This window comes from Taudactylus pleione, unplaced genomic scaffold (genome assembly GCF_031769625.1).
Source record: "Taudactylus pleione unplaced genomic scaffold, aTauple2 ptg000345l, whole genome shotgun sequence".
NCBI lineage: Eukaryota > Metazoa > Chordata > Amphibia > Anura > Myobatrachidae > Taudactylus > Taudactylus pleione.
Window position 1 is genome coordinate 634,236 of NW_028284746.1, and position 12,780 is coordinate 647,015.

The 12,780-nt window shown below is 48.3% G+C and overlaps 1 protein-coding gene across 5 annotated transcripts in view; it reads right to left on the reverse strand.

Annotated features, from left to right (window-relative positions):
* SREK1 (splicing regulatory glutamic acid and lysine rich protein 1) overlaps positions 1-12,780 on the reverse strand; it is a 114,943-nt gene that overhangs the window by 26,266 nt on the left and 75,897 nt on the right. For all 5 annotated transcript variants that reach the window (XM_088444045.1, XM_088444043.1, XM_088444041.1 and 2 more), the window contains exon 7: positions 12,006-12,136. In XM_088444045.1, the coding sequence (XP_088300171.1) occupies positions 12,006-12,136 (131 nt within the window). The remainder of the gene's footprint in view (positions 1-12,005; positions 12,137-12,780) is intronic.

Genomic DNA, 12,780 nt, shown 5'->3' on the forward strand with positions numbered 1-12,780 from the left:
TTGTGATGTCAGTGGGGCCGCCCCCAAACGACAGGCGTTCTCCGTTTGGGCAGCCACCCCCCCGGCCTGCCCACCAAAGGGGGCGAGCTGTCACTCAACATCGACAGCTCGCCCCCTTTGTTGCGAGACCCGGAGCGACGGAGTGCCGTCGCTATCCGGGTCTCGCGCATGCGCACGACGGAGCCGGCTCCGTCGTGCGCATGCGCTCTGGGCCACCATCGACCCGGTTGCTAGCGCTCAGCGCTTACGATCGGGTCTGAATCAGGCCCAGAGGACTTTATAGTCCTAACAATGTAAAGAGATTAACAAGAAACCTATTCTTGCAAAGACCAACCACGGTCTAAAGTCGGAAACCACAATATCCTGATTTAGGTAGAACTTCAAGATAGAAGAGATATGGACATCTCCCAATACTCCCAAATCTGTAATCTATAGATATAGCCAAAGAAAATAAAGGGGGTCTTTAAAGTAAGAAACTTTAACTACATCAAATCCAAAGGTTAAAAAAAAAGGATGCTATAAGGAAATAAATACCCGAGCAGGGTGATAACAATGAGCTATACAGTGTGAATGTATGGAGATTGCACTTGCATAACCCCCTGTAAGAAAGTGTGCACTTCCAGAACAAAAGCCAGTTTTGTGTTATAGAAAACAGAGGGATGAAAACGAAAAAGTCCCAAACCACCACCTAGATTCTCCAGCAAAAAACAGCCGTAAACAGGGCAACTGATAGGACAAGGTAGGAAACGCATTTTTTCACACATGAAGATATAAATCTTGTGAGAATTCCTTTGATGTTCTGGAATAAAGCAGTGCCTTGTATTCCTTGTCAGACGTGCACAGCCTTAAGCATCATTGCATCAAAAATAAAACCAGCTACGCTAACAATTGGTGATGAAAGGCGACTGACCTAACAAGTCATGACTTGCCGGGCCTGCTAACCGGTTGAGAATGTCCATGCACAACAAGCTTCTTTGCCAGTCTGATGCAAACAGGATCACCTGAATGCACTTTTTTCAACTTTAAGAACGCAAAGTTAAAGCAAACAGAAGTATTGCTATCATAGGGAATAGGTAAATCAGATGAACGTTAACCAGATATGCCCTTGGATTTCTTGTGGTTCAACTGAGTGTACATCAGGTCGAAATCTGGTTGACCCAGTCTTTCCACAATTTGTTCAGACACTTCATGTGAAGGGACTGTTTCCGGGTTGAAGGGCATGCATTTTGAGGAAGCTGTTTCCCAGTATCCCATATATGATTTAGGAGGAGGGCTGGCAAGCTAGAATGAAAAAGAGTTTCAAGAACACAGACCAAAAACTAAATGGAATGAGCGCCTTTTAGATATTCAAAGCGACACAGGAAAAACCCTGCAACAGTGGGCAAGGGTGTTCAGTGAGGTGGTGATACAGCAATCATTACCACAGGGCAGAAACGAGAGGGAGTATGAGTGAGGAAATGAGGTTGGATAAATAGGGAGGAGCAGTGAATTTGAGAGCTTTGCAGGTGGGAGTTGGCCTTTAAATATGAGTGGTATAGGGAGCCAAAAGGAGTGATTGGCAGACAGAACAACGAGAGGGAAAAATGAGGAAGGCAACAGAGTTCAGGATACTCTGGAGAGAGGCCATGCGAAAGTTAGGAAGGTCAGAGAAATAAAGTTTACAGTAATCAAGCTGGGAAATAAGAGTATGATGACAGTTTTAGTATCCAGAGTGTCAAAGGGTCCAATTCTGGAAATACTGCAGAGGTGGAAAAGGTAGGATTCTGAATGGGACTGTAAGTGGGCAGAGTCAAGGGTGACACCTAGACATCAGACTTAGGGAACAAAGGACAGTGAGACGTGGTCAACAGAGGGAGAAAGTGGGAGTAGAGGGAGCAGTGGCTGGGGGAAAGACAACGATACTTTCAGTTTCCAATTTCTCTCACGGTAAGCACAAATGAGTTTCATCCCTTTCCTGACCTGAAGCCCGGTGAATGTCGTTATAAGTCTTCATTCCAAAACGATGAAGGGATGACCCTTATTGAATTTGTCACTTCTCAGCCACCACAGGACAAAATGAAGCACCTTTGGAGACTGTATGATGAACTGGCTGGTCAGATGTTGGCGAGACTAGTTTAAAACTAGTTTGATCCGTAAATCTCTTAAATATAACTGCCAATTGCACTTCCTTGAAGGTGGACACCATCGTTGCCAGGACCGCCATGCAGAAGTGAACAAAGATCTGTCTAAAATTATCAGGGACTTCATAAATCCATATAGACAGAGAATTTTCGCCTCTTGTAAGATCATCATCTATGATGGGTGATGATCAAGGTTTAAGAGTCAGCAAGCCCTCCGAAAGACGTTCCGTTGAACTCCTTACCCATTTGCTAATCCAAGTCAAGGCTAAAATGGGTGTAAAGCCGGGTACGCACTAGACGATATGTCGTCCGATACAACGGTTCGGACAACATATCGTCCACATCGGGCAGTGTGTACCCGCTATGTTGCTGATGATCCACGCACCTGCATCAGCATGGCCCCCGCTGTCGTTCCGTTGCTGCCTGCATCGGCAAGTGTGTACACACTTGCAGATGCCAGCACCCCCGCCAGGTCCTGATGCGGACGACATCATTCTGGGTACATATCGTTAAGTATGTACCCAGCAAATGACAGGTCCCAGCTGATATGTAATTACATTAAAGTATGATCTCAACGTTCAAGTCCATGACATCTTCAAGAACTGCAGTGTTGGGAATGGAATGCTAGTGTTCCTGAATAGACATGTGTAGCATCTATATTGAGTGGAGATTCCAATTGGATTATAAATTCATCTTGACAAAAAAAAAAAAAAAAGTCTGTAACCTCTAAACCAGGAAAAGTAAATTACTAAATAAAGGGGCATGAGGGAAGGACTTGACTCCCCGCACTGACATGATTCTAATTCAATTTGGAGGGGGGAGGGGGGGCGTAGTGGACTTCTGGGCATGCAGCAGGGTACGAATGACCCCTCTGGAAAATAAAACCTTTGCTCTAAGGACGGGTGTCTCAAAAGCCACCCTGTCAAGCGAAGCGGGCCAGAATCTGATGGAAGTACGGGCCTGGAGACCAAAGTTCCGTCCGTAGAAGACGACGCAATGGAGCGCCGAAGGACAGACGTAAAGAGCTGCGTGCCACGACCGCCGTGGACAATCCGAAGCCACAAGGATCACTGTGTTCCCTTTCAACTGCAACCCATGGGAGCATGGAGGGTGGAGGAAAGAGTGGAGTCCACTATACCGCCAAAGCGTCCACCAGAAAAGTTACGGGATAACGGGAGTGGGAATATAATCTCAGCAACTTGTGGTTGTGAGAGACACCATAATATCGACACACGTCAAGCCCAAGCGATAAACTAAGAGCTGAAAGGAGTCTGGATGTAGAGCCCACTCGCCCTAGTGAACGTCCAGGCAGCCTAAGTAGTCCACTATCCAAAGGTGGCCTGTGGGGAGGAAAACTGCAGAGCCAGAAGAGGACGCTGTGCCCAACTGAGGCAGCCACTGACCGCCTTCATGGCGGCGTGACTAAGCGTGCCGCCCTGATGGTTTACTAAAAGTAAGGGGGTCACTTAAAAACAGTTTCCCACATTAGGACCCCCTCTCCTGCCGGCACCAAACTAAAACTGGATGGCCGGTGACTGGGAAAAAATAAGTAACTATTTGGTGCCCAGCATCTCATGTGTGCCCTCTAGTGGAGGAAGAAGAAAAAGGTACATTTAACTGATATCGTCCCCCTATTACTAGCTCTCTGTAAGTGTCCCCTTTAGTTGATAATCCTGTTTTGCAGCAGTCCTTTGCATGTCTTAAGAAAGAAAATGAACCTACAAGACAGAACTCCGGTTACAATAAAACTGAGGGCACTAAACTCTTACATATCATCACTCTGTCAGTGGTGCATAGTAGGGGCGAGTGGAGACTCTAAATATCTGTCAGTACTGGCAGGCTTCTCAGGAAACTAGGTGGCCAGGGGATGTACCACAACGTTGCCTCCTCATACCCATTTCATGCAATTCACAGCCACTGGTAGTTGTTTTGCAGCTGAACAGCCCCGACAGGTTAAATATTAAAAAAAATGATGCTGCATAGCAGGAGTGTATAAAATGTCTCTCAATCCAGTGAACACTTTAAAACAGCTGTATTTCTACCAACAGGAGTGTTTAGAAGGGGATGCGTTTCAAAGCTTGTGTAGATATTTAAAATGCCAGCATTTCTGACTGAACCTCTAACCAAAGGTCTCCAGTGTAACCCAAAAGGTTTATGAGAAAATGGGAGTTATGGTAAAACTTACCTTTGTTAACTATCTTTCTTTGAAGTCCATAGGGTTCTGCAGGGAGACCTTGGGGTGTAGGTGGTGGTTGAGGACCAGGCACCACACAGTTAAAGCTTTCAGCTCCTAGGATGTATTGGTTCATCCCCCTATACACTGCCCCCGAGTCAGAGGCACCTCAGTTTGTGACAAGCCACAGGTCGGAAGACTGGTACACACAAAAATCACACTCTCACGGAGAAGGAGACAGGAAACCGGTGACCAAAAACAGAGCCTATGTGAAGCCAGGTGCGTCAGGGCAGGTGCCCTGTGGACCTCGAAGAAAGAGTTAACATTTACCATAACTCCTTTTCTACTTCAAGGTCCATAGGGCTCCACAGGGAGACCTTGGGGATGTCCCAAAGCAGTCATTCAAGGGAGTGGACGCTCCTGCGCTGAGAAGAGAATCCAGCGCCCAAATGAAGCATTGTAAGAGGCAAATGTATCAAAGGCATAAACCTTAGAGTGGCCACCTTACAAAGCTGTTTAGCTGAAGCACCACGGCGAGCTGCCCACGGAGGACCCACGGAGCTAGTAGAATGAGCAGTAACAGTAGCCAGTACAAGAAGGCCTGCCTGCGTGTAAGCCTGTGAGATAGTCATGTGAAGCCATCTAGCCAATGTTTGCTTCCTGGCCATCCTTTCTTGTGAAATCCATAAAGCACAAATAAGGAGTCTGATTTCCGAAGGGAACTTTTACGGTCCACATATATCCTGAGGGCACGGACCATATCCAAGGAGGCCTCACCTGCCGAGAGGTCTGGTGATTGAAAGGCCGGGACTACAATTTCCTCATTAGTGTGGAAACTAGTAACAACTTTCGGAAGGAAACCAGGGCGAGTCCGAAGCACAGCCCTGTCCTGATGGAATACTAGAAATGGGGAGCGACAGGAGAGCGCCCCTAAATCTGACACTCTTCTGGCGGATGCTATAGCCAGAAGAAAAGTCTTCGCTGTGAGCCACTTGAGTTCCATAGAATCCAGGGGTTCAAATGGAGGACCCTGGAGGGCACGAAGAACTACTGACAATCCCATGGAGCCACTGGAGGGACAAAGGGAGGGTGTTTATGGAGGACAAAACGAGGAAGGTGTGGACATCCGGTAGTGGAGCTACGCTGGAACCAAAAGGATAGAGCAGAGACATGTACTTTCAGTGAGGCAAGGCGGGGTCCAAGATCCAATCCAGCTTGAAGAATGGCCAGGACTCTGGAAATCCTAAATACAAGAGGATCGTAGCTTCTGGTATGACACTATTGGAAATATGTATGCCACACTCTGTGGTAGATCTGAGGCTGGCTTACGCGCTCTGAGCATAGTTTGGACTACAGAGCTAGAGAATCCTTTGGACCTCAGGAGGGATGTCTCAAGAGCCAAGCAGTCAAAGACAGAAGACCCATGTCCTGGTAAAGGCAAGGACCCTAAGACAACAGGTCCGGACCATGAGGCAGCATGAATGGAGTGTCGATGGAGGGACTGAAGATCTGAGCACCAGTGACATCTGGGCCAAGTTGGAGCCACAAGCAGGACAAGGCCTCCATCCTGTCTGAAATTCCGAAGAACTCGATGAAGAAGGAAGACTGGACGGAACAGGTATGCAAACTGGATGGTCCACTTCACTGACAATGTCTCTACGAAGGTTGCTTCGGCATCCCTTGTTCTGGACCCGTACACCAGCAGTTTGCAATTGTGTCAGGAGGCCATGAGGTCCACCTCCGGGAGGCCCCATCTGCTCACTAGGGAGTTGAAACACCTCTTGGCGAAGAGACCATTCCCCGGGATGCATGTCGTAACGGCTGAGGAAGTCTGCTTACCAATTGAGAACTCCCGGAATTAACACTGCAGAGATGGCCGGGAGGTGACCCTCGGCCCATGTCAGAATGCGTGACACTTCTGACATTGCTGCCCGACTTCGAGTGCCTCCCTGATGATTGATGTAAGCCACTGTTGTGGCATTGTCAGACTGAACCTGTACAGGTCTTCCGTGAAGTATGTTCTGGGCCAGTTTGAGGGCCCTGTAGCCAGTTCAAAGTTCCAAAATATTGATTGGCAGGGTTGATTCGACCGATGTCCAATGGTCCTGAAAGGAGTGTGGGCCGGTCACTGCGCCTCAGCCCCGGAGACTGGCGTCCATTGTTTGGATTACCCAGTCTGGGATCCGAAAGGGGCGACCCTTGGTTAGATGAGATGTCTGTAGCCACCAAGATAGGGACAGATGCACCTCCGGAGAGAGCACCATCGTCTGAGCTTTGATCCGATGGGATAACCTGTTCCACCTGGATGGGATCAACCTTTGCAAAGGCCTGGAATAGAACGGAGCATACTCCACTGTCGAAGGTGGACACCATGGATCCCAGAACCTGCATTGCTGAGTGGATTGACACTCGGCGACTGTGGAGACATCTGCGCACTTGTAGTTGAAGTGTGGAGATCTGGTCTGATGTCAGAAAGATTCTCTGAACCTGAAAATCCAGCAGGGCTCCCAGATGAATCATTCTCTTTGAGGGATTCAGGGAGGACGTTTTCCAGTTGGCATCCGTGCTTGTGCAGGAAAGCAATGGTCAGATGCAAATGGCGGTGAAGCACCTCTGGAGAATCTGCTAAGAGCAGGAGGTCGTCCAGATATGTTAGCAGTCGGACACACTGATCACGCAGGTGGGTCGCCATAATAGCCATAATTTTGATAAACATCCGAGGAGCTGTGGATAGTCCAAAGGGCAGAGCTTGAAATTGGAAGTGTTGCTGTAGTATAGCAAACCGGATATATTGCTGATGATATTGCTGATGAGTCCCCAGGCTCCATAGCTAGGATGATGGAGCGTAGGGTTTCCATCCTTAACCTTGGTACCCTGAGGAATTTGTTCAGGGATTTGAGGTTGAGGATAGGCCGATGAGGGTATACAATCGGGAAGCCGGCTGCCTTAATACCGGCAGCCGGCTTCCCGACTGTCATATCCCGGCGAGGGTAAAATGCCGGGCTTCTAGATGTAGGTGCCTGACATTTCCCTGACGCCGGGAGACCGGCGCCCGGCATCCCGATCGAAGTGATGCCGGGCGCTGTGAGCGGACAGCCGCGGGGGGGGGGGGGGGGGGGGAGGGTTAGGTTTAGGGCACCCAGGGGGGACTTAGGGTTAGGCACCCCCCGGGAGGGTTAGGCTAGGGGGAGGGAGGGTTAGGCACCCCCGGGGGGGACTTAGGTTTAGGCAACGGGGAAGGGGGTGTTAGGGTTAGGCACTTACAGGGGGGATTAGGGTTAGGCACTTGGGGGGGAGGTTAGGGTTAGGCACCCCTAAGGAGGGTTAGGTTAGTCAATACTTACCTATTGAAGATCGGGATTTCCAGCGCTGTCGGGCTTCTGCTGCCGGGAACTCTGCTGTGGTCGGCCAGGCGCTGCCGGGAATCGAACCGTGCGGCCGGCAGTATTTCATACCGATTCCCCGATGAGACCCATTCCACTTCTGAACCAGAAAGAGTAGAATAATAACCAGTCCCTCGCTGAGATAGCAGGACTGGTGCAATTACCCCTGCTTGCAGCAAGGACTGTATGACTTTCTGGATTTGCAGGGCCTTGCTCGGGTCTGAAGGAGGGCCTGTGTAGAAAAACTGGTGGGGAGGCCGTCGAAGAAATGAGAGACCACTTCTCTTACCCAAGCATGCATGGTGGTTTGACACCAGCACTGGGCGAACTGAAGGAGTCGGCCTCCCACTCTGAGATCCCCCAGAGAGGCCCGTCCAGTCAGACTCTCTTGGAATCCGCATCTGCCTTCCATGAGTGTAGCCATAGGGTACGGCGGGCAGACACAGTCTCAGACTGTGTCTGAGACTCAGGAGGTTAGGAGACTGGCATTCAATGTCGCTTCTCCAATATAGGAAGCTGTATCTCGAATGTGAGCAACAGAAGACATCTGATCCCTAGAAGCATCGGAGGGGTAAAAAAAAGTCTTCAAGTACGCCAGCCCAGCTCTCTATAGCTTTAGCCACCCATGCAATAGCCATGGTCGGACAGGTAACAGACACCTTTTTATCCGGAGAATCCTTCAAAGAGGTTACTATAGGGTTATGCAATGTAGCGCTTTTAGTAAGTAAATCCACTGTGGGGGGTGGGGCATTTTGAACCACAGGAAATGGGTAACAGGAGGTTGGACGTTTCTGTGGCTGAGCTGCAACCATGTGTTCAGCTAGTTGATGCAAAAGAGGGAATTCTGCTGAAGCCACTGTCTTTTAAACAGAGGGTTTTTGGTTTTAGGGGCTGGCTCATCACTGTCTATTAGTAAGATGGATCTGACAGCTCGCACCAAGGCAGAAATATACATTTTTGACCAACGCTCAGTCGGTGTTCGAGAGATCAGCATCTTCTGCCTCCTCAGATGATACTTCAGAACCTGAGAGGTGCGTGGACTGTGATGAGAACACAGGACGCTTAAAAGGCTTACTGGGTAGGGGATTCTCACCTTGCAACATAGTTTGAAAGGCAGTAGAGGTAGCCAAAATACTCTGGGCCTGATTCAGACCCGGTCGCAAGCGCTAAGCGCTCGCAACCGGGTTGATGGTGGCCCAGAGCGCATGCGCGAGACCTGGATAGCGATGGGCAATCCGTCGCTCCGGGTCTCGCACCAAAGGGGGCGTGCTGTCGGTGTTGAGTGACAGGGTGGGGGGGGGGGGTGGCTGCCCAGATGGAGGCGTTCCCATGAGAACGCCTACCATTTGGGGGCGGCCCCACTGACATCACAAGTGATGTCAGTGGGAGAGCTTTTGGCTCTGTTTGAGCCGAAAGCTCTCTGGGGCTTGCGGCCACGAGACCCTAACACAAGGGTCTCGTCGCAAGCCCGATGGTCGCGATGGTCCTGACCATCGCGACCATCATCCTGGCCGCTCGCATCCAGGCCGCTCCATAAAAAAAAAAAGAAAACAAAAGGACGCCCTGATTCAGAGCGAGCGCTCTGTCAGAGCATCCGGCTCTGAATCGGGGCTTCTGTAGAGAGTTAGAGAGTACATCTACCCATGGTGGGAGCACAGGAAATACCAGAGGGGGAATTACGGCCTGCTGTGGTAACCCCATAGGGGGAATTACAGCTGTAACAGCTAGGCGGTCCGCAATAGCCAGCACCTATGAAGAAGCAGCCCAGGGGGGCTCTTGTACTGGCGCTGGAGGGTCTGATGGGCCTGGTGGAGTATAACACTTAATACACAACCCATCTTGTATCAAATCCTCCTCACTTAAGCCTGCAGCACATAATTTGCATGATAGCAGTATGGGTGCAGATACTTGCTTGCTACTCTTGCCTTTGCTAGACATAGCTGCAGAGTAATATAGCACTCAATATGGCACTAGGTAGAATACAACCACTGTGTATGTAGGATACTAGTAGGAATGCAGTGTACTGGTCCTGTCTTGTGCTTGGGCATACTGCAGGAGAATACAGCACAAATATGGCACAGTTCAATAACCAACTATATGTGACAAGCCTCACCAGTACTTTGTTTTAAAGATGTGAGGCACAGGTAAAAACCCTGAATACACCTGTATGTTATGGCAAAGTCAGGAAAAAAAGGGAAAGATATATGCTGATAGTATAGAGCACCGGTTCACAAACTCTGTCCTCAGGACCCCAAACAGTGCATGTTTTCCAGGTCTCACAGAATCACAAGTGAAAAAATTAGCTTCACCTGTGAATCTTTTAAAATGTGTCAGTGAGTAATTACTACACCTGTGCACCTGCTAGGTGACCTGGAAAACATGACCTGTATGGGGTCCTGAGGACAGCGTTTGAGAACCACTGGTACAGAGAGATAAACCGACAGGGCTAGCATGAGTCACATACAATGCAGAAATAACATAACTGCAGAATGGCACTACAATCAACTACACAGACTCATTGTCTGGTAGGCTATAGCATTACATACACTGACTCCAGGGAGAGGTATGTAGGGGGACCGACCCTGCGTTTCCCTGAGAGCGCTGTTGCTGTGCCTAGGAGAAAATGGCCGCCGGAGACCTCTGAGGGGGCGTGGTCAGAGGAGGAGAGCAGCTCAGCGACGCAAGACCTCAGAGGAATGGCGCCCTGTGCTGAGGGGAGGGGCCGCTTTAATGGGGAAAGCTGACCTCCCCATGCTGATTATTTAACCACTGGGACTATGGATTCTCGTTCCATATGTATACTGGTGGTCTAGTGGATCACATTGGACGGAGCCTGTGTTCACACTCAGCGCCTCCGGTCTGTCCCGAGACCGGAGGTATGACTGCCAATGCGTGGGTCACCGCGAGTGATGACCCGCCTTACCTGGTCCCCTGGCATCCGGGTTGCAGTCTCGGTCTGTCCGTGGGGCCGCCTGGAGGACCAGGGGATACCCGGGAAAACTGGCGGCAGTGCAGATGTCCGGTGGACAGTCTGCTGTTGCTCGCACTAGTATAAAGAAACAAAACAAAGAAAATAAATAAAGATATTTGGGCTGCCTAAGTAGCCCACTGCATAATGGTGACCAGACTCTGGCTGGGCACCGACGAAACTGAGGTGCCTCTGGCTCGGGGGCGGGGTATAGACCGTTGCATCCTGGTAGCTGAAAGCTTTAACTGCTTGGTGCCCGGTCCTCAATCACCACCTACACCCCAAGGTCTCCCTGTGGAGCCTTATAGACCCTGAAGAAGAAAGTGGTTATTTCTAAAATTTTAAAGGTCAATTTTCAAAACGATGGACATAATGGACTTTCATGTTCAACTACGGTCTTGGAGACACTGTCTGTTGTTGTGTACAACCCAAACACATAATTTTGCCAATAATCATAAGAGTGTGCATGCACCTAGCCCATCATGCATAAATTGCCAACCTCCAGGACAATATAGCTGCTTCCCGTTGCATCTATGAATTTTCATAATATAAAATAAATGAATACTTGTATTAGAAGTGAAAAACTCACATTGCAGTCATGCTAGAATTCCAGTGAATAGGAGGCATGCTGGGAATTGTAGTCTGTTCCCAGTCCTGTATATTTATAATGCATTGAACAGTAATCTACAAATACCAGCCCTAGAAGGTCCTCAGTATCCCATCCACCCCTGCAAGTATCAGTGCAATAGAAACAAGTCCTTGTCATCAGCAATTGCCAAAAGTGTAATGTCTGGTTGATTGACAGCTATTAAAGCCAATCAAGTTTCTGCAGAGGAAAGAAGGAGAGAGCAGGAGAGAAAAAAAAAAAAAAAGTTTGTACTTAAAATCCCTGCAGTACATTGTTGCAATTTACACGCAGAACACTGATGTGTTTGCAATCTGTAACAGATCGAGAATAAAAGTACAGGACATCTCCAATATATTCAGCATCTCTTCTATAGAAACAGTCACATGGCAATCTACTTTACCTTTTATCCTGATTCTTATTGGGTGTATAGACAATTGCAATGATTCCGATTTTGACTCTAAAGCAAGACGAGAGATGCCGAGAGATGCCATCAGGACAGGGGAAAGCAGCAGAATTCAGAGGGCCAGAGGAACCATGTCGGCCTTAGAATGTATTTTTAGGAATGGTGGGGTGGGTACTTCAGATCAGGCCGAAACGAGAGAGACTAAGGGCTGGTCATACAAAATGGACTGGTTTTACAATATTCCAAAGACTACTTAACACTACAGCACTCATTCTTTAGAGAGAGGTGAGGAAAGAACACAAGGAACAAGGGCAAAAATAGCAGACATACCTGGCTCGATGGCCTCAGAGATCAATGACTGAGCTTCACGCACACGCTTCATCACCTCTTCTAGTTCCTTCGCAGCAGCTTGTGGGGTCAGCTCAGGGGGTTTAACAATTGCATTGTTAGAGTGATTTATTCTGAGTGGAAGAAAAAAAAAATATTCTAATTAAAATTTGTAACTATTATTAAAAAACAAACAAACACAGCATACCTATAACAAAGTCAATGCTGATAAACACTAATCCCTCATCTCAATAACTAGTGACTGGAGAGGAAAAGTGATCAGATATCACTGATCTCTAACAGAGCATGTAAATATATATATTTCAATTATCTCTATGTACATAAAGGAGAGAACAACTATAAAGGTCTCTGAAAACTACAAAAACAGACGTCTGCTACATGGTATGCCCTCCGTCTCTTGGATGGAGACCCCCCCTATTGACCTTTCATCATCGAGGTGACTCTCAATGTTTTTCTCATCTTCCTTTTGGTTCTTCCTTTATATTATCTGCTCTGCATTTATTATCCATGTGTGTCCCAATAGCAACTTGATGGATCGCATTGGTTATACTTCCTTATATGTAAGTTATTGCCTCTATTATATTGCTGATTTATCTGTTATGTTTCCTATTTGGATGTGATTTGCTTTTTGTCAAACTAGCTGCTGCCCGCAGTTTCGCATGCGTTGAAATCACTTGTCATTTGAGTTGTTCTAGTTGTATTGCTTTACACAAGGGCCCTGTCGCGGGAGTGGCCCACGTGACCAGCAGTGCTATAC